Source organism: Scophthalmus maximus, chromosome 15, assembly GCF_022379125.1.
Source record: "Scophthalmus maximus strain ysfricsl-2021 chromosome 15, ASM2237912v1, whole genome shotgun sequence".
Classification (NCBI taxonomy): Eukaryota; Metazoa; Chordata; class Actinopteri; order Pleuronectiformes; family Scophthalmidae; genus Scophthalmus; species Scophthalmus maximus.
The window spans coordinates 10756349-10778322 of NC_061529.1; the positions used below are offsets into that span (position 1 = coordinate 10756349).

The 21974-nt window shown below is 42.0% G+C and overlaps 1 protein-coding gene across 2 annotated transcripts in view; it reads left to right on the plus strand.

Annotated features, from left to right (window-relative positions):
* asap2a (ArfGAP with SH3 domain, ankyrin repeat and PH domain 2a) overlaps window positions 1-21974 on the plus strand; it is a 50665-nt gene that overhangs the window by 4263 nt on the left and 24428 nt on the right. For both annotated transcript variants that reach the window (XM_047337796.1, XM_035610958.2), the window contains exons 3-5: window positions 12958-13030; window positions 19671-19816; window positions 21125-21199. In XM_047337796.1, the coding sequence (XP_047193752.1) occupies window positions 12958-13030; window positions 19671-19816; window positions 21125-21199 (294 nt within the window). The remainder of the gene's footprint in view (window positions 1-12957; window positions 13031-19670; window positions 19817-21124; window positions 21200-21974) is intronic.

Genomic DNA, 21974 nt, shown 5'->3' on the forward strand with positions numbered 1-21974 from the left:
GTTATCTGTTTTTTCCTCAAAGTTTTCATTTCAAATGAACCAAATGACTAGTGACTCCTGTAGTACTCTGAGAATGATACGATCCAGTCCTGACAATATCAATTTTGTTAGTTTCTGAATTGAAGTGAGCCCATTTCATTGACCCATTTTTGTGGTAGTCGGAATGTTGTAAATGTAGATTTTCTGATTGTTCTTACTATGTGTAATGTGACTTTGGCTGTCTTAGAAATTGCTGCGGCTTATAAAAGCTATTGGTATATGTTGTTGAAAGTGTTTTTTTCTTTTCTGGTTCAGTATACTGTGACATTTCAATGGTGAAAAATCAGTCCTATTTGAAGAGATGTCATCGAGTTCTCTTGCCAGTTGTCCAACAACAGTGGCTTCATCCACCTGTTTTTAGTTAAAATGCATCACTGTTTCTATGTTTACATCTGGTGTCCACACTACTCAAGCACCTCAAACTGAAATCATTAGAAATGCTACTGGCCCAGTTTTATTTTTGAAAACTCCAGGTGTCTGATTGAGACGTGTTAGTCACGACTTCGTCACGACTTGACTTCCAGCATTGAAGGCAAAGCTTCGCTAACACTTACTGTCAGTTCCACCTCGTTGTCCGCCCAAGAAGAGACGTCTCTGCTCGTACTTTTTACCGTTGCTATTTCTGTTTAAAAAGGTGTTTTCTGCAATTAAGCAACCAACCGCAGATTAGGCGATCTGCTTTCATTTTTGCTCCGGCATGCTCATGCCCAGTATACTCGAGTGGTCATGTGATATGCGTTTTCAGTTTATTGTTTCTGATAAGGAGCTAAAACTCTTGTCTGGACAGATATCGTTTTCGTTTTAAAATACCATTTTAGAACTCAAATGTATTAGTTAGGTTGTACCATATATTATGGAACAAACCATTCATACACAAAGCCAATTTGTTCCTCAACTTTCTGTGTCAAAAACCTGACCTCAATGGCCTCACAAGTTCCATTGAAAGGAAGCATCTAAGGCAGAGCTGACCTTGGTGAAAATTCCCCCGTGCTTTTGTTCCACCTAAGAAAACTCTCTGTTGAGGTCGTCTGCACACTGTCTGTCTGCAACTAGAAACCGGCACAAATTGCAGTCCTCTTAAGTCTATTTTTTGCATCTGTGACTGTTTTATGCCCCAGTTACTGAATCCTGCCAGGCAGAAAGAAACTCCTAAATTGATGCAATCAATATAGTTGTCTCCTTGGACAAATCTCAAGTGCGTCGGGCATGACATATCATGTAATATCACAGTGTTGCACTTACAGCTCACCGAGTGGCTTTGGCGCGTGTTTAAAGCTTTACGGGTATATTTATTATTTGCTAGAGTGGGTCAGTTATTGGAGTCAGGATCACTCTGTATCACATCAACATCCTTCTCAAAGTGTCGACTGACTGAACACAATGGGTGTGAAAACGGATCTGACTCTGATGTTTTTCCAGCCTTGTTTATTCTGTTCATTCATTTTATTTTACTGTGTTTATTCAAATGAATTATTCTTTTTAGCTGTAATAATTGTAGGCCTGCAATCCTACAGAGAAAACAGAGCTGCTGCACAGCCCATAACCTCCCTATACCGAAGAAACTCACCAACTAGGCCTCCCTCTCTGTCCTGTATGCCTTTGTCCAGTTTATTCATTTTTCACAGATGAATAACGGCTATTTATAGCCAAGTCAGCTTTTCATGGGCCATTGCTGGTGTTGATGGGGGTTGGGGCTGCCCCAGACTTGCATCATTAGTCTTCCATCTGGCTATTATTTAATCTGACGAGGTCCTTCACACCGGTATGCCAGCTATGCACTGGTAAGGCATGTTGCTACATTGCTTGCTTTATTTGAGAGATTATTGGGGACTACCTCTGGGAATGCTGATGGTATTCGGAACATGCACAGGTAACTGTTGGCACTGTGTGCCAGCTGCTTCTCACAGTCTGGTTCTCACAGACTGTTCCTCGCTTCCCAGACGCTGCTGTCTAACAACAAGGTAATGGGGCTTGTGAAACAGTAAGAAGATTCTTATCGAACTCATGAGTGTTAAAAAGGCCACCTGCTGTGAGCAGCTTTAGTCTCTCATCTCTTTATAGCACCTCCAACCTTAATCTCAGGCCACGCGTCTAACACTAACCTTTATCTTGTATTTACACATCATATGCTCATAAAATGTCCACCTGGCCAGTGGCTTCACTGCTCTGTCTAAGAATAACCAGTTGTTTCAGAGCAAAATGTTATTTTTTGCTACTGTTTTGCGTTGACACATCACATATATAAAGTTTAGAAATTTATGGCTGATGTGTTAACATCTGAAGGCAAGTGTGCTCTCGTAACTCCTCTGCAAGTGTCAGTCTGTCGGCTTGTGTTGACGCTGGAGTTGTTCCCGGGACAGGGGGGGAAGGCCTGGCCTTCTTCAGCCCTGAATCCTCCCTCCAATTCGAGGCACGGTTGGTGGTGACGGCTGTGGCCTGGCTGGGAACAACAGCTGCCCCTCGCGGAACAGGTGGCCTGGAGGAAAGTTTTAACAAGGCTTCAGACAGTTGGGATTATCGATGCAGGGACAATCCACATCTAATAGCTTTAGAGGCACACAGATAGATCTATGAGCTCTCATGCACACATGGCCTAAATGTGCAGTCTGGCCCAAGTGAGCAGCCTAACCCTCCATCCACTTGGGCCAGTCTTCAGTATACGTCCTAAGAAGCTTAATGCCTCTGATAATTGAAATGGGGATTTCTGGCTGACTGAGGTCCTGTCACCCTCACTCTACATCTGCTGTCCACACTGTCCCTTGGCTTTGTATCAGTGTAGTTAATGCACCAGAGTAGAGAGAGCGCCAACTACATTGAAGCAAAGCCAACTACATTCGTTCTGTAATACCCTGAATGTGATCATGACTTAGATTTTATGTAAGAATTGTTGAAGTGTTTCTGTGTTTGACTGTTCCAGATAGATTATTGTTCAGAAATGATAATAATAGCGATGTCACCCAAATGTTGTAGAGGGGCTCAAACCCTTTTTAACCCTTTGAATGCTGTGTACTTGGCAGGAGTTTGGCTAACGATAATGATCCCAAACATGACATGGGAGCTCAAGCACTTGCTTCTCGTTTGTACTAATGATGCTAACTGTACAAGCTGAGCTAATGTGAGATTCAATGGTGCATCAATGCTAATTTTGGTAAAAGCAAATCTCCTTTTTGTCGTTTTTGTGCAGCCGCTACCTCAATCGTTCCCATGGGATCTTTGTTTGAAATGAGAGGTGTCTCTCCAGCATCTGGGCCCGGTAATCCTCTGTTTGTGTTATCATCCAGGAACAGGCTCTGACCAGGCCCTCATTAGGATGCAGCAGCCCTCCCAATGGATCAACTAGGGCCGAAGGTCACGGCCCTGTTCTAATCGATTCCAACCCATGATCTCTCTTATCCCCCGATGGGCTTTGACTGTTAGGATGTGATATTTCACTCACTTTTGTGTCTAGTGTTGTGTACGTGCATGGAATGGGACATGGGAGTAAACTGATTGCCATTGGGTGGTGCCCGTTGGCCACTGTGAAGCCTGGTGATTCTGTTTTGTTTGATGAAGGGATGTCGGGATGACAATCATTAAAGCTCAGGGGTGAGGGGGATTGAGGTGAAGGGTAGACTGGCTGCTCTGGGTCCAACACAGAGGTTAAGGGGCTGGACACTCGGGGCACTGGGGATAAATGGAAATTTAAAGCTCATATCATCCATCAGAGTGTCCCGGCCCAGATTGCCTGAGATGGCTCCCGTTGACGGCTATTGTTCCCGGACAGGCCCTGCCTCTTCATTAATGAACTCCTCACTGAGTTGTAGTGCTGGCCACTCGGCTCTGCTAGGGGCCAGGTTCGGGTGTAGGGAGTGACTCCTCACAATTGTGTTGTCCCGCTGTCACTTTTACTCAGAACACAGTCCTGGACCTCTTCTCGGTTGGAGAAGAGTGTTAACACAAACTCCTTGGATTGTTTTTAACTCAGTTGGGACCAAACAAAGATCAGTTGTCTACTTGTGTATGAGGCTTGAATTTAACAGACAAGAACTTTTTTGCTTATTAACCCCTGAATGTAGCCTTTTTTTGTTACATGTGAAGATGCGTTTAGTATTCCCAAATTGTTTGATAATCCCCCCAAACCCTTCTTCATATTGTACAACAGAAAGCAGTTGATACTGGGAACTGTTGGGTTTTCTCTGTGATATTGTGAGATCTCGATCTTACTATGTAAAAGGCCCTGAGATGATTTATGATGTTGCCAATTTATGTTGATTTGGCGCTTAACAAAAAAAATGAACTCTACTTTTACCCATGCAGTAAGTTTTATTTGATATTTGGTGGAGTTCTCCTGAAGTCGGACCTTGACTAAGTTACATGGAGGGGCTGGGTTTATGTAAAACAAAACTGAGTGGAGTTCAAAAGCACTCGGGAAATGAAAGTCTTTCTTGGTGACTGAAGTGAGCTCAATAGCACACACAAACACAGCCATGTGTGTCTGCTGTGTTTTACTGCAGTGTGTTTTCCAGGAGAAAGCAGATCACTATCCTTCTGTCTCTCTCAGGCATCATCATACTCCATCAAATTCTGTGATAACTGTTGGGCGCTTTGCCTCTGGCACTACTGCCTTCACACCTGACGTTGAAACATGCCGAAGAGAAACTCCGAGGTGAAGTCAGAGGCGATTTTTCCAAATTGCAGCACATTTGGTCCTTATTTTCCAGCCCCTCCTTAAAATGTGGGTTTTAGCAGCCTCCTGCTAGTTTATTAACTGAACTAAATACTCCCCTTGTAGAAGGGGAGACGGTTTTAACAGGTTTTTAAACTTGGTGACAATAGGCCTCTTGAATTTTTTTTTTCATCATGTTTCAGGGTCTGACACATGTTAGATTGAGGACTATTCATGTTTATTCTCCTGACTTATCCCTTGTTTTAAAGTTGTTGTTTTTTTTGAATTTTGTGTGGAGAAAAGCAGTAAGTGAGAAAATGATCATCTTCAGCTGAGAACAATGACAAAAAATAAAGTAAATTTTAAAGTCCGATTGGGATTCTTCAGTCAACACACCCAACACAAAAAACCCAACATTGCCGCTGAAGAGCATAAATATCAGGCTCTGCGGTTGTCTGGGAAAACCCAAACGGAAACAAAAGTGCTGCCCGGCTCTGTCACCTTGTAAAGCGTAAAATGTCCTGAAAAGCGCCTGAGAGGTTAACATGAAAGTTTGTTTTCTCTAACACTTAACATTGCAGCTGATGTTGTCATCCCAGTGTGATTTCTGGCAGCTGGCGGTCAAGGCTCTGGTCCAACAGTGGTCTTTGTTGTGCTCCCTGTGGTGCTGTAAAGCACCAAGTGTCTCGGTGCTAAAATTCCTGAAGGCTTGTAGGTAGATGAGATGTTTGAATAACTTTGAGTCGGGCAGAAATGCCTGAACAGCAACTGAATTAAAAAGTCCTGTCCTGCTAATTGATTTCTGAAAAAGTTCAAAGATTCGAGAAGAAAAGTTTTTTAGGTTGACGCTAGTTAACAAAATGTCTCTGTCTGATATCGACTCAGTGTAAGTTTTCATTACTCATACAGTTTTCTCAGCTTCGTGCTGCAGTGTACAGTACATCAGGGTTGTCACCAAAGTGCTTGAGTATTAATGAGCCTGTGTGTAGCAGTCTTACACAGCAATAAGCACACTCCCCCGTCCCTTCTCTCTCCGTGCCACACTTCCACTGAACTTGCAGGCTGGAGTTTTCCATGCTGCCTCAGGGCAGGCTGACTGCACACATCTCAGCTGTCTGAGAGCACAGAGCAACCTTGCAACCATGGCCTGTTAGTGGTCGCCTGAATGGAACCCGCTTCTGTGCAAATATTGACTTAACTCACTCAGCATGGAGAGAATTTGTGAATGAAACGGTTGAAAAGATGATTTTAAGGTTGGATTTTTTTTTCTTTTAGTAGTGAATTTTGTAGTTTTGCCTCCATTGAATGGATTCAAAATGAAGATTGTAGTTAAGAGTCGGTCCAACAGTGGTGCCAAACTCAAAATGTAAATGTGTGACAGTGATCACATCTTCCTCAGGGATCTGCCTCCTCTTTAATGCCCCGAGGGCAGAACTGTACTGTATTTTATGACATGTTTTGAATGAGTGACAGCTTTTTTTCGTCCTCTGTGGACGTTGAGAGAGTGTCCTTCTTCTGTTTACCATGACTGTGCCACATGTGGAGCTGTAGATAGCAGCTCTGTGTCTGGCTGAGAGCTGGCCAGCAGCAAATACACTGGACCAGGCAGTTTCGCTTAATGCCACACCTGCAGAAAAGCTGACGTGTCTCCTTCTGCAGTGCAGCGGCCAAGACTGCCTACTAATGATGTGGTGTTTTATTTATTTTTCTCCAGGGAGAGTCTCCACAGATTACTTTCAGGTGACCTAACATAACTGTTGGCAGCCATGTAGAAGAACAGCATTGTGGTCCGGTACATCAACATTTTACACCAGCATGTCATTACACCATTTTATGCTGGTATTTTGTGTCCTCCCTGTTTACACCTCAGAAGGATGCCACGTGCTGCTGTGTTGGAAGAGTGCAGGAGGCAGGCGTAGGAGGGCAACCAGCTTAACAGTTCCAGTTCCATGGGCTGTGTTTTATGGCGAGTTCCAACTAGATGGCTTTCAAAGTGGTCGGATCGATGTGCAGTTTAAACTACACGACTTGTTATGTTGTGATTGGTAGTCTTGCAGTGTTGTGTTCATACAATACATGGCTGACTGGTGACAAGGGGTCACACGCTACACGATCTTTCACCAGGTAAAAACCCCTGACTAGAATATCTGGTCTCCAAAAAAAAACATGATGGGGTTTTAGTTTCTGGTGGATGATCCCACAAACATGTTTGAAGCATACTGATGCTTTTACAGCCAAACCATTGTAGACAGAAACTGACCATGAAACTCCTCATCATATACTGAGTTACTGCTGGTGGTCAGACCTGTTATTCACATTTATTCAGATGTCTTTTGGTTTTGGTCAAAGCATCACAGTGCATATTTTTGGAGTGATAGTGAGGGATAGTGAACATGCCACTGCCAGGGGCCGTTTCTAAATTGATCAAAGAGGAAAATTGATTACGTCTGGGAGATATGGTTTCACATTGTGCTGCTTCTCCAAACTCTGTGGGCTGACCACGCCACAGTGGTGAAATAAATATGATTAACATGATGTAAAGTCTTTCCCTGGATTTTTCACTTCAAAACCAGGGCTTTTTAAAATTGATGTACCATGTGAACGTGTTGGAAGTTAGACAAGCGCTTAGAAGTTTTAGGAGTTTTCTCTGAGGGGTAAAGTTTGTTTTTATCGTGTACCATCTGGTACCTCAATGAAACAGGGATTACAACCCACAACCATCTGCACAGATACTGTACATGCACCAGATAAATTGTATAATTAGAAACAAGACTGTCGCCTTCTTATTGTTGGCTTTCCACCATATGTGGCCGACTGTTTCCTCACAGGACTCTCGCAGAGGGGCGGCTTAAAGGGTCAGGAAGGGTTGGTAGAAAAATGATAAAGAAGCCAGACAGAATCTGTGCGTGCGTGCGTGCATGTGTGTATGAGCGAGAGTGAGACAAGTGTGTAGTGATGACAACGGTAAAACTGCAGACGGGGAGGATTTCTTAGATTGTTAAAATTGTGTGTGTGTGGGTGGGTGTGTGGTATGGAGATGGGGCCCTCTGAGAAAAGCGGGAAAGCATCTTGCTAAGTAGACATGCTGTCATCAGCAGAGAGCTCGTCGGCAGCAACAATGGGGCTGGGTCTCTGTCTTGTCTGTCAGTCACTCCAGCATGCAATCATTCAGGAATGTCTTTCTTCTTCAGACAGCGGATGAAGATGTAGAGAGCGCTGCGATTAAACAGGCTTGTTAGCTGGACTCACTTTTGTTGTCGTCTTGGCGTCTTGCTCCCCTCCCTGTCCCACTGTCTTTATGAAGTGAGCTCTTTTTTCTTCTTCATACTGGCTCAAATACTAGCCTCGGGATCTGGAGTACTTACAACGACCCGCTGTCAGAGATTTTGAGCTTTTAGTTAGTCTTTTTCTGGTCACGTCTATGCGTTAAAGTAATGCCTTTCTTGCCTTCCTGCTATAGCTAGTTTATGAACATGGGGAAATGCAAGTTTAACGATACGTGGTTTGGGCATATTTTCACTTTTGCAAGCGTATCACAATCCAAAAATAGTTCACTTTTTTCTTCTTTCTTTTTTCTCAGAAAGGTTATCCAATACAAATTTCCTTACCTTGTTTGGTCTCCAGGATTAGCTTTGCATTCTTCTTCAGTTGTAGCCGAATGAAGGGACCTCAGTGTTCGACTCAGAGAGGGGACAGTTGCTGCCTCACGAAACTGTCTATGTGAACCTCCTTTGCTAATTTCCCCATCTTGTTTTGTGATGGTAGAATTTGGCAAATGCTGGGCCAAGCACGTTGCATTTATTAGCTTTGGCTTGAGTCCTTGTAGTTGAACTTTGTGATTACCTCGCTGAGCTTTCCGCCATGACAGCAGTCAGAAATACTAGTGCATATACAGAAATTGGTTTCCTGTTTTACACTGTTTTCTCCCCTTCCCAAAGTTAGTTGTGGTAAGTGCCAGGCCAACAGGAAGTGGTTCTGAAGAGGGAAATCTGCAGGATCGACTTTTTCTTTATTCCTTTGGCTTCACATTTTATCTTCAGTTACCTGCTTGTTTGTGAACTTCTGTCTGAATATCCTCTACATTAGCCAGTCTTACAGTATTTTCTTCCCCCCACTGTCTGTCTCTGAACACACATTAGACATTATCTCTCTGCACTGTGCTCCCAGATATCCGTAACCAAACACGCGTTACTCTACAATTCAGTACCATAAATGAATGGATCACCGTGGCAACTACCTCCCTGACCAAGCTGTGTTGTGACACTCTTTGTAGACTGGCTGCAGCAGATGGTGCCCGATTGTAATCACAATGATGATGATGATGGCGATGATGATGTCATACATTAGGGGACTAAATCAATTCAGTTGTTTTTTAATGTCCTCCGGCCACTAGGGTCAACAGGAGACGGAGATAGGAGGCACTCTTTATTTTAACTGTGAGCGGCTAGTAGGAGAAGAAAAATGCTGACATTGCAAAAAATGTCATATGAAGTGTGCTTGTGAAGCAGCTCCAGGCTCAGAGGCTCAGGGTCTATTGTGAGAGGATTCAGCTCTGATCCTGCACTGCTGAAACACTACTGGCCAGTGGAATTCCCCTCTCGCTGTGAATATTTTTTTTCTTCTTTTGGGGTTATTGGGTTAACAGTGTCTAAGTTTAGAGCGTCCTGTGCTACAAACAAGAGGGCCTACACAAAAGATGGCCTGGTGCTCAGTGAAGAGTCACTTTGCTCGACCCTGGAGAGCTGTGGAAATGTATGAAAGTGATTTAAGAGTCCCGTGTGCGTGTGCGTGCGTGTATGCGTGCGTGTGTGTGTGTGTGTGAGAGAGAGTGATTTAGGGCTATGTGTTTGTTGTGTCCTGCTGGTTTATTACCCCGCCTGGCTGTCCCCTCTGTTGTGTTCCCCCCTTTCCCTCTCTGACCACTCTCTGCAGATTGAAAGTGTCTGCTGGAGCGTGATACTGACCGATTTTGTTCGTGTATGAGAGTGTGTGGGTTTGTGTGACAGCAAGGAAGACTGTGGCTCGGTGGGAGCTGTGATGCCCAAGTTGTCCATACGAGTTTGTTGTAGATTTATTTATAAATATACAGAAATGCCAAATGTAATTTTATACTTTATACCACTACATTTCTTAGTTGCACTTGTTAAAAAATGTTATTTAAGGGAAACTCATCAAAATGTTTGCATATGTCATGGGTTCTGCAAAGAAAGTTTATATTGGTTGAAATGTCGTTAATGTGTTTTTCAATCTTCTAAATATCAGTATCATCCCCAACAGTCCTGCATTGGTTGGGATATTTAAGGCCATCACATATGACCAATAGACACAAAAATGAAGTGAAATATATATGATTTTTTTCTTACTTATGATGTGATTTCGTAGATGCAGATATTGACTCTGTTTGAACATAAACCTGCTTCATTTTAAATAATTCAACCCATTCATACCTAGGAGCTTCATGAAAATTGATCCATTCCAATTTTAAATTAATGCTCTGTCATTTTTGGTGTGAGATAAAAACCTATGTAGCTATGACTGGTTTCCCTAATCCCTGACATTTTACTGAACAAGGAATCAATGGATTAATCAAGGGAGTAATTAGCAAATTGATATTTGTTATTACAGTAATTGTTACTTTGCTTAACCCAGCCCAAGTCACTACAAGCATATACACCAAATAAAAACAATGAAGAGGATATTAATGCAGCTCTCCTGTCAAGCCCTCAACACCCTCTCAGAAGCTCAGGCACCGGCAGAAATGCTTTTTAGTGCTCTCAAGGCGCTTGCTCTCAGTACTGAGAGTAGGTTTAATGTACAAACCAAAGGGAGTATCAGCTGTACTAAGAAAACTGTGGTCGTCTCCAATTACCTTTTAAAAGTCTTTGTGTGGTTGGATTGGTTTGGCAGCATAGACGGGGAGATCTGAGAAGATTTTTCTCAATCTATGCCTCTACCCTTTGTTTTTGAAGATGCCTGTTTAACAGTGAGCATACATGTGTAGCTGTGTGGGGTCTGAGCTACAGTCAGAGAGTCTGTCTGGGCCAGACACCGCTAATGTGCAAATGTAGGCAGTAGCAGACGAGTCATTCAACAGGAGTTGTAGGAACTAAAACCACAGCGCTGACAGTCCCACATTTACACACAGGAACAAGTAGCTTCTGGTCGGCTTGGTTTAATTTGCACAGTTCTTCTGGTACACAATATCTGATGTTTTCATTTTGCACTGCTTGAAGTTTGTGTTAACACAATTGTTGTGAATTTCATTTTTTTTTAAAATATATATCCTGCAAAAATATTGAGTTGTTCAAAACCCTAATCACTTTGTGTTCATGGCCTTGTTATTGTGCAAAGTAAATGAGCTATATGAACCATATAAGGTAACTTGTGCCTCATACAGGGCACCAAAGGTGGACAAAAGGTTGATGGTGGCAATGCTGCTGCAATGCAATCCGTCCTTAGCTGTCTCTGAAAGGTCAGCCAGAGGTCAGTGCCTGGGTGATTACAGCTCACCCAGGCACTGACAGCTCAGTGTGGCTGAAACTTCCTTTGCTCCTTTTTTTTTCAGTTTAACAGTAGAGTCCGTTCCAGTTTGTGTAAATTAGTGGCCAGTGGAGAAACATTGCTGGATGATCCATAATTAAAACTGACTGTAAATCTCTGCAGCTCTTGATGAATGAGATCTGAGTTTGATCAGGTCCTTCATTCCTTAGGTTTGTGTAATTTGAATGATCTTTCCTCCTCACTGAGTCTGTTCAGTCAGTGTAACTGTATGCCCCAACACGCTTACTGTGGTCCCCCTTTACAATTCAGAGGTGGCCCCTGTGAGCCACCATTTATAGTGAAAGTGCACATTGTGACAATGGTGTAATTTCTCTGATCTGTCTCTTTTATTCTGCCCATCCCCTACCAGTCCAGTGAGACTTCATTTGCCTGTCATTTTCCCTTCAAAGTCACTCCTGTCTTTCCTCTCTATTCCTTTTTGTGTATGTGTGATAGTGTGTTTTTAAGCATTTGTGAAATATGACCCTGGGGGAAATAATTGCGGAGGAGTTCCTCCATTTTGCAACAGAAAACCTCTTAAAGTTCAAATATTAATACAGCACCATTTTCTGGATTTAATAAGTTTTGTCATCTATTGTTGTTGCAGTGTGTGTGTTATTGATGTGTATATTGCAGCTGAATGGGGGCCATTGTGTTTTTGTTTTCAGAGGGTCTAGGAGATTTGATATGTTTCACTCAGATGGGGAGCAGCGCAGGGAAAAGTGGCGCCAACTTTGACCCGGTTGGGCAGCCTGGCCTAATAATGTCCCTAAAAGCTAATTTCCCCAAAATCCCCTCATCTCAAGAGAATCCCTCACTCAACGCTGTTACAGTGGTGCATTGTCTGCGCTGGATTTTCAGTGTTTGTCTTGGTTACAGTGCGAGTCTGAGATTAATGCAAGTGTGTGTGCGTGTGGTTATTCATAGGTTTGTGTGTGTGCGTTTGCAAGTGTATACACAACTCAGGAAAATTGTCCTTCATGTAAGGGACCTTAGATTCTCTCTGCTCTTGCCCTACAACCTATTAACTGGCACACACACACACACACACACACACACACACACACACACACACACACACACACACACACACACACTAACACAATAATTGACAAGGAAGCTCTGGTCTATTCTTAGCTTTGCCTTGAATAATGCATTAGATGCAGCCAGAGTGGAGATGGCATAGAGAAAGAAATACAAACTGAACTGTACCCCACATGCAGGCACATATACAGGGTGTGGACAAAATAACAGAAAAGCCCACAATGAAATTCAATTAAGCAACCACACAAAAATAAGACTTATTAATTCCAAAAAAGAAAAAAAAAAGAAAACACAAACTTAAACTACAGAATCTGCAAACCAACACTAAATCCATGTAAACTAAACCAAAATCAATTAAACCTACACACAACAAAAACAATTGACAATAAAAATACAATTTCATTAACAACTTCTGGCTTTATTATTTACTTGAGACACTTAATATGAATACACTTATGCTCAGGTGTTGTAGCCCTGCTGAATATGGACCATTGCTGTCTGTAAACACTAATATTCAGGAGGATGCTCATATGATTATATAGTACTTTATGATGCAGCTTTTATTCTTTTTTCTACCTTTAGTTGTACAGATAGCAGTCTAAATCTATCACAACCAATAAAATATATTCACATTTAGCATTTTATCAACTTCATCATCCTCACTGCCTCCCTCTTTTTTGTCTGGCCAGGCTCTGGATGTGGACCGCAGTGTTCTGTACAAGATGAAGAAGTCTGTGAAAGCCATCTACACGTCTGGTCTGGGTGAGTCCTCCTGTCTGTCGTCCATGTCAGGATTTTCATTTCCTCATTGCAACATTCTCACATTACTCAGAAACCTACAGACCGTTTCAACTTCTATATTGTGACAATCAACTAGCGCATTTGGTGTTTAAATAATCAGCCATTTGTTTTCAGTTATAACATATCTTAAATGAATAATGTATTTCTGTATTTGATATTAAAAACAATTGAAGACTTTGTTATTTTGTGGCTGTTGGACTGACTGAGCGAGCAATTTCACATCGAATTGAGCTCTGTCATCTCTGAATGTTTGTGTTTTTATTCTCTATTTATTTTCTCATACACACCATGATTGGTTTAATCTATAATTAATGCACAATAGATTGAACATGAAAATTATGATTAATTGCATCTTCAATGCTTTTGTTCCACTGTCTTTGAGGCAGGGTTCAGAGTACTTTTTCCCCCCTCTCTCTCTGTGTGTGTGTGTGTGTGTGTGTGTGTGTGTGTGTTATTACCATGCTCATTGTGGCTGGCTGTGCCAGTGTTGGGTGTTTCCAGTGTCTTTTGTTTGGCCTGCCTGACAGAACCCTGCTGAGAGAGAGAGAGAGAGAGAGAGAGAGAGTGGGAGGGAAGGAGGGAGGGAGAGAGACAGAGAGAGAAACCTCTGAACAATGTGCTGAGCATGTCTTTTTCAGAACAGTATGGACTCTGTTCAGGCCAGGGAGACAGCTGTCTGATCCAGACCCCCAGAGGAACAGCTGGGGAGGGGCACCCAATGTGTTTGTGTGTGGGTGCTGAGGCATGGATACACACTTGTGTTTCCCGCTTCACCTCACTGTTAAACATGTATTTACGCAAAAACATGTGTCCTGTACATTTTGGCTCATTATTGTGTCCGGACTCCCAGGACACGACTGTTGGATATTATGTGTGTATCAGGTAAATTACTGTGTGTAGAAGATTAACCTGTTTGGTTTTCTCACAGTGTTCAGCTGTGAAAATGAATGCCCCCATTGTCGATAGAATTGCCTTCATTTGAATGTGTGTGTGCTTAGTGCAGAGGTGTCTCAGGCAGTTGAAATTTGTTTTCATTTTGAACAAGATAATCTGCTGTAGGAAAACCCTGGAGGGAGGGAAAAAAAACAGCCTTTTTGCCTTCGAATCTGTCAGTGTTTACAGTAAAAACACTGTTTAGTCTGTGGAAATGCTACTGGGAATGCTGATATTTACAGGTCTTCCAAGAGAAAGTCAGTGTAACCTAGGTCTCTTTTTGTTATCACCAACTCATAACTCCATAAAGACCTTGATTGTAACCTTGTGTCTCAAGAGCAAGAGACAGTGATTCATATATAATAATTTTATAATGTGATTGGGTTTGATTCTACTGATGAACCCAAAGAGAATTATTACCTGACATTTAAATTCCCCTCAGCTCTACGGAGCGTTTTATCATATTTTCAGCTCATTGTTTTGGTTTCATGGCCCCTCAACTTTACTGTTGCTGCTGTTGTTGTTTTTGGCCCCAGCATGCAGCTGTTTTCAGCATTGTGCGCTTCATGTCGGCACCAAATGGTACAGAGGCAAAGTTAGCAACTGTAGTGTATACTGAGTATTTAGTAGCTAAAGAGCCAGATATATCCAGACCAAAACAGACCTACAAGGAGAATTTACATTGGACTACTAAACAAGTTTGCCAAATATGGAAAGGGCATCGGTTTGCTAACATGTTTACCATATTAACCCTAGTGGCTCCCCGCACTTACCCCCAGTGGACATCCTCTGTTTTCAGATATAGGACTTAAAGCAGTGTTGGCTTTTTAAGTTAATCAACAGTTCAGCTACCTATAAAATGTTTGGCATTTGAAAAAGGTTTGTAAAAATGTGAAGAATGCTGTTCATGATTTTTGAGCTAATGTTAGCAAAAACACTGTAATGTTACTTAAATATGAGCTTCAATATATATAGACTGATTATAATGTGTTTTTAGAAGTATTTGTGCCTATACAAATGGTCAGTGTAAATTTTCCCAGATCTTAAATTCACATCTATTAATACGGTTTAATACCCTGAGGAGCATAATCACAAACAAAATGGCAAAAAAACCCAAAAGCTAAATTGGACAGCAAAAAGTAAATGACAACAATGCATTAACTATAGGTGCTGACATGCATGGCATCAATCATGCTGCATTATTTAAAGCCAATCTCTGCCTTCTGAGAAAACGTGAGAAAGCTTGAAGAGTTTTCTTCATGTTTTTCAGAGAGGATGCTGGGATGAAGCCTGAATAATGAGGCACACAACGGGAAGCCCCGACGCTGACTGCCTCAATGCTCAGAGAATACTCTTTTGGTATCACTGGCTGTCATTCCCCAAACCCTGCAGGGATATTTTTGGATATGAGGAAATGAAAAAGGAAGAAGAATAGGAGGAGAGGATAAAAGCAGTGAGGGAGATGCTGGAGGTTTGGTTACAATGGCAAGGAAAAATAAATTTGATTACATTCATAGGGAAAACCTGAGAGCATGGGTAAACTATGAAAGTTTGACTTCTTTACATACAGTCTATACCAGGAAGAAGGAAAGCAAAAGGGAGGTGAAAGAGAAATTGGTGAGAAATGTACAGGGAAAGCTTATAGAGGAGCGAGAGAGCCCTGAGTAGCTGCAGAAACCTGTCAGGTTGTCAGCTCGAGGGTTTTGATGAATAAACCAACAGCAGCATCTCAACCCCTTGAAGAAGCTGCAGCTGATCAAGCAGAGCTGCGAGGACAGACCTGCCAAAGCTGCCGAACAGATGACGGCTCTAAGGCAGGCGAGTGTGCGTCGATGTTCCAGCTACTGTACCTATTGGTGGTCAGGATGGCTGGATGGAGTTCGTGATTAATGCAGCACTCGGCTCTCATTGCTTCAGGAAAACGCTCGATGATTGATGATTTCTGGGTTGACCGTGTCCTCCAGCTCACATTTCTCTCGAAGCTGCCGGGTAACCTAGAAAATGACCACAAGTGCTAATTTTATTAAACTGGATAGATGTCTGAGGAAACAAAAGCCCAAGGGGACAATGAAATAAAGGAGGAACAAAATGTCAAAAGAAATGAAACAGAGCCACCTGTTTATACGAGTTAGTATTTTAAATTTGTGTTCGACATTTGCTTTAATGTGTACACAAGTGTAAATGTGCTGGTGAGGTTTCGAAATGCTGGAAGATAATTTTAAGCTCTGGACAGGCCCAGGCTAACTATTTTCTCCTGTTTCCAGTCTTTATGCTAAGGCAACTGGCTCCAGTTGTATCGGTCTTCTCATCTACTGCAACCCTGTGCAAACACTTTCTTCACTGTGTGCCAGTGGCCTTATTTGTTAAGACATGGAGTCCATCGTTGTTTCACAGAGTTTGCAGACAGATATGAAATTAATATGAGGTCGACTGCAAAATGTGTTGGTGAGTGTCGGAGTGTCAGCCGACCAGAACTGATGTAGCCCAGTGCGAGGGAATGAGTGTGGGAGAGACGGAGAGAGGAAGCAGAAGCCAGCCTGCTACCTGGTGATTAGACTGTGTATGTGTGTGTGCGCGCGCGTATGGAAGAAGTTGCAAAACAAGCCTTTGGGATGTTTCATAATCCTCAGTGGAGGGCTGGAAGCTGTACATTAAGGCCGTGCGTGCGTGCGTGCGAGCGAGCGAGCGAGAGAGATAAATCCTACTGTAAAGAATTGTTCACAACATGGGTATTAGCAGGTCATTTGTGTTGGTTGTAAAAACAATGTCATTGTTTCAAGAGGTCAAGCAACAGGAATCCTTATCTCTTTCTTTCTCACAAACACAAAGATATACCACCACTCACTGCCCCATTACTTATGTTTCTGAAAACAATGTTTTTCATTCTGATATTTTTCAGTAACATGCAGCCTGTATGTTAATCTCACTAATAGTACTGAACATGTAATTCTTATTTAGCACGCAGTATGTCCGATCATCCTTCCTCAGTTTCTTATAAGGCTGCAGAGATATTTCGTGACAATGATAATAGTGGTAATACAGGGGTCGTAAGATAAACAAGTGCAAAGAAAGCGATGAAAACATGTTTTTCCTACACAAGTGTATCCTTATTCTTTAAGATTTTCCTCAAATCTTAGCTTTTTTAATTGTACTTATGACCAGCCATCACAACTAGAAATGGCTTTGCTTTAAGATGGCTACAAACTAAAGAGGTCTGCAGGTCAATCCCAGGACAAAACCTGCTTAGCAGATAAAAAGACCTCAGTTGTCTTTGTGACTCACTATTGGTTCCTTTCTCTGCCATGTTACCTTTAACCTAGCTCAGTGTGCCATGCGGCCCTTTGCGGTTGAAGGCTGCACGTGTATTTTTGTCATGTTACAACAAATTTGTGTGTATTCACTAAGCAGCTCAGGGGGTTGTTTGCGCTGTTTGTCAGTCCTGAAAAGCCGAGTTCCGGGCTCTAATGTGCCACTTCAAAAATCAACAGCAGGCCGCCGCCCTGTTGGCTCCGAGCCGAGCAGAGCCACAACCGAACAGTCGGAGCTGTGATGTGTAAACAGTAGACTGTGGTCGTGTGGTGAGGGTCGGTGTCCGACACTTGACAATAGTTGAAGCTGATCTCTTATGACACATCTCACTGCTTTGAGCCAGAAACTGTTTAGACAGTGCAGCTAAGTGTTGATTCATTATCTGCCCACATTAGTTGAATAGTTATTGGGTCAGCAAACGGCCGGGTCCCTTTTTTTCAGAGCCTAAGTTAAGCCAGAAAAGTACTCTCAAAATAGATTTACATTTTATTTTAGTCGCTTGAATTTTGTTTGAACTGTATTTTTGATGGAGTATTTAATGACAAAAGGGATTGTTTTGTGTTTGTCCTGTATGCCTTTGCTGAAAAAAAATGATAGAACAGTTTGTTGACTGAAATTAAATACACTCGCTGGCTCCAGATTCTCAAATGTGATGGTTTGGTTTAATATAATTGAGGATATCATATTTTTGGACTTTGGTCAAGCAAAACAAGCAATTTGCTGGCACCACCTTGGACTCTGGGAACTTGATTATGGTTATTTTCCTTATTTTATTGAATAGAATAAAATTACTTTGTTTAAAAAAGTTAATCTAATAGTGGTGAGAGAAAAACAACGTCTGTTTATTAAGGCACTTAATACCAGAGGCTGTTCAACCCTCTTACTTTGTCTGTTGCTCTTGTGCACAGAGTTTCACAGGAGCCTTATCATCCAGCTCACCTACTGCTTCAGTTGATGTTTTAAGGCTTAAATTAGATTTGTCTGATGTGAGGAGGTCTGCAGGTAGTGACTCAGTCGCCGTCGGCTTTCCCCTTTTAATAACATGATGGATACCTCAGCTGCTGAGACATGAGCTTATCCAAGCTTCATTTGTAAACCTGCTACAGCTGTGAACCAGAGTCTGGCCTCTGTGTGTGTGTGTGTGTGTGTGTGTGTGTGTGTGTGTGTGTGTGTGTGTGTGTGTGTGTGTGTGTGTGTGTGTGTGTGTGTGTGTGTGTGTGTGTGTGTGTGTGTGTGTGTGTGTGTGTGTGTGTGTGTGTGTGTGTGTGTGTGTGTGTGTGTGTGTGTGTGTGTGTGTGTGTGTGTGTGTGTGTGTGTGTGTGTGTGTGTGTGTGACAGATGAAGAGCTGACTCATTATTTGGCCGCAGAAGTCTTTTTTGTGTACATCCTGACATTTTTTACACACCGCTCCTCTGTGTATTGGTCCCTCCCTCATTTCCCTCCCTTACCATTTTTGTCTCCGTCTTGGTGAGTGTCGTCATAGCAACAGTCCCCCGTGCTCTGGCCCTCGCTCCACCACCGTCCCAATGGCATTAGCTGCTATCAGCTGCCTAGTCTGGCGTGAAGTGTATTAAGTGGAATCATCTAGGCCTAACCTCGTAGTAGATTAGTCCGACTTTAGACTCGCTGGGGGACTTCGGTCGCGGTTAGTTTATGGGTTTCCCCCCAACTGGGGCCTAGACTTGGCCTATGTTTAGTTCTTCCTGTTCCTCTTTGACTAAATGTTTCCTCACGCTCTCTTTTTTGTTCTTTTAACATAGTGTTTCTTGTTTAGAGAAGATGACGGTGGAGAGGTGGAAATATGTTTTTAATCACAGCTAATAGAGGTACATATTTCACAATCATGGCCTTCAAAGCTTAAGTTAAATATAAAAAGGTTATTACCTCTACACTTGGTGCCCTTCCTTCTTAGCTCCTACACTCAAGTGAGAAACGACAGGATGTTTATACTGTGAAACTGCCTCTTTAAAGCACTTTTAAATTACCTTGTGTCTAAAACGTGTGATGTAAATAAACTCGCCTAGCCTGGACGCCTGAAAGAAAAAATGTATACTGTCAGAAAATGCTTTTACACAAAATTAGTATTAATAAAGAGTAACTCCATTGTCCCCTGCAGGAAATGCAGCACAACATTTTGCTAACCACCTCCACTAACTAGTTGCCAGGGGAAAACCCTGAACTGTGTTGGAAAGATTGATCAGCCCCCAAAAAAGTGGATCTTTGTTTGCTTAAAAGGCTTCCATTCATTATTAATACACATTAATTGATTTTTCACGTGTATTGATCAGAGAGCGAAAGACCTTGGTTCCCATTTGCTACCTGTCAAAGCTGATCCATGTGTGTGTATATTTTTTCCAGCCCATGTGGAGAATGAGGAGCAGTACACTCAGGCCCTGGAGAAGTTTGGCGAAAACTGTGTGTACAGAGATGATCCTGATCTCGGTTCAGCCTTCCTCAAGTTCTCCGTCTTCACCAAGGAGCTCACTGCGCTTTTCAAAAACCTGGTGAGTGTACTTTGTGTGTGTGTGTGTGTGTGTGTGTGTGTAAGTGTGTGCATGTATGGGTCAGAGGAGTCGATAGAGTAGGGAGAAATAAAATCCTGCGGGACAAAGAAAGATTTCCATCCTGTCTCTAATTGTCTAAATCCCCTTGAGTCGCTGTGTATGTTCTCTAACAGAAACACTGAGCACATAACAAGTAGCCCTCAGGAGGCGACTCTAGGTTTCCACTGAAACAGCTGGAGCTGCTAAAACACAAAATATCTGCTGGATCTAATTCAGGTTTTAGATCCAGCTTTTGTATCGAGACTAAGTCTTTATGAGAAAAATCTGACACCATGATGTGAGGTCTGTCGCTCCCTATGGACACTGTTTGACTCTCACTGAGACCATCTCAGCACCTTATATTTAGGAAATGTGAGCCTCCACCTGATCAGGATGTGAAAAAGATATAATCTTAGTTGTGGAGCTGCACCGTTACGACGCTCCACCAGTTAAAATTCATATACAAGGCAGCAACAATCATTCATCATTCACACATTTGCATAGAAACATATCAAAGCCCGACTATTAAACTTAGAGCAGCTTGTGCTGCATCCACAATGCCCGCTGGACATGAAAGCTTGCTTTAGCTGTGTTTTTACTTTTGCCTATTTGACGAGTTTGAAGTGCCAACACCAAAATTCAAATGTAGCGTCATTTGCACAACTAAGTAAATGAAACAATTAAAAACAAAAACTACTTGTGTTTACTCATTTGAACTACTTGATGCAGCGCTAGTTATCGTCTTATATCATCTTTTACTGTTAACTAGATGTTTGGACGACTGCAGCGCAATATTCTCATATTCTCTAACATGAAATATATGAAATATTTGCTCATATGATCAGTTAAATTGATGAATGTATGTAAACTTGCCAGCATAGGAACTGTTGTTACATAACCTCATAAACCAGTCACCACCTAACCCTAACCTTGTTTAATCGATGTTCTTATATATTTGTCCTTAATGATCTGAAAATTAGATTTCTTAGTGGTTAAAAATATGCAAATGGTGCTGAGGGTGCAAAAATTTAACTTGAAGCAAAGCATCACAAACTTTTACTTCCCATTGCTTTAGTAATGGGTAATTGCTGACATCATTTCATTATATGTACCTACATTTATTTCATTCAGCCTTTTATCGCCATCATTAACTGACAATAAAAAGAGAAGAAAAGACACAGACACACACTTTCAGCAACGTTGCCCCTGATTTAATCCTCTGCTGCAACCTATCAACTCTTTTCTGTCTCTGTCTTTGCTCTCCTCCAGTTCCAAAACATGAACAACATCATCACCTTCCCTCTGGACAGCCTGCTGAAAGGAGATCTGAAGGGAGTCAAAGGGGTAAGAAAAAAACCCATCCTGCTCTCCTTTTACTCTACAACTGGAAGTGTTCTTACATAAAGTCAGACCTCGTGCTGAATCATCAGTGACCTTTAGGAAAACATATGTAAAATTCAGCCAGTGGAAGCTCCGAGGTGATTGTGGCTGACGAGTACTTCTTAACCTTTTGTTTTTTTCAAAATCAGATTTGATATTGTTAAACACATTATGATTCTAGTGCTGAGGCATTATAACATTTTGGTTCTTATTCCAATCTCAACCAATATTTCACCTTACTTTGACAAATAGAAACATGTTTCATATATAAAATCTTTTCTCTTTTATCAAAAGAAGCAACATTTTTAAATATTGTCTGGACATACAGGAACTTTGTCTCAACATGATGAAATAAGCTAATTTTGGTGAAATTGGACTTAGAAAAAGGTAAAAATTACAAATAAGACCAGAGATTAAATTTGATTGATGATGATATTTATCATCAGAGGTGTGGACACATTTTGGTGGAGACACAGACAACAGTATATAGTAATGCAACACATTAGTCAGTCAGTTGAGCGATCATGTGTGTCGACCAACTTGCCTGAACCCAGACAGACTCTCATCAACAGTCTCTGCTGCTCTGTAATACAATCAGGACTCATTACAGTCTGAGGCGGTCTGTGACCTTTCACTCCCACGGCACATGATTGGCTGCGGTTTTCACTGAGTTATGATGCGATTAACCCAGCTCTCTAATGAAGCTGGTTGCCATAGAAGGGTCAGTAGTCCCTGTGAC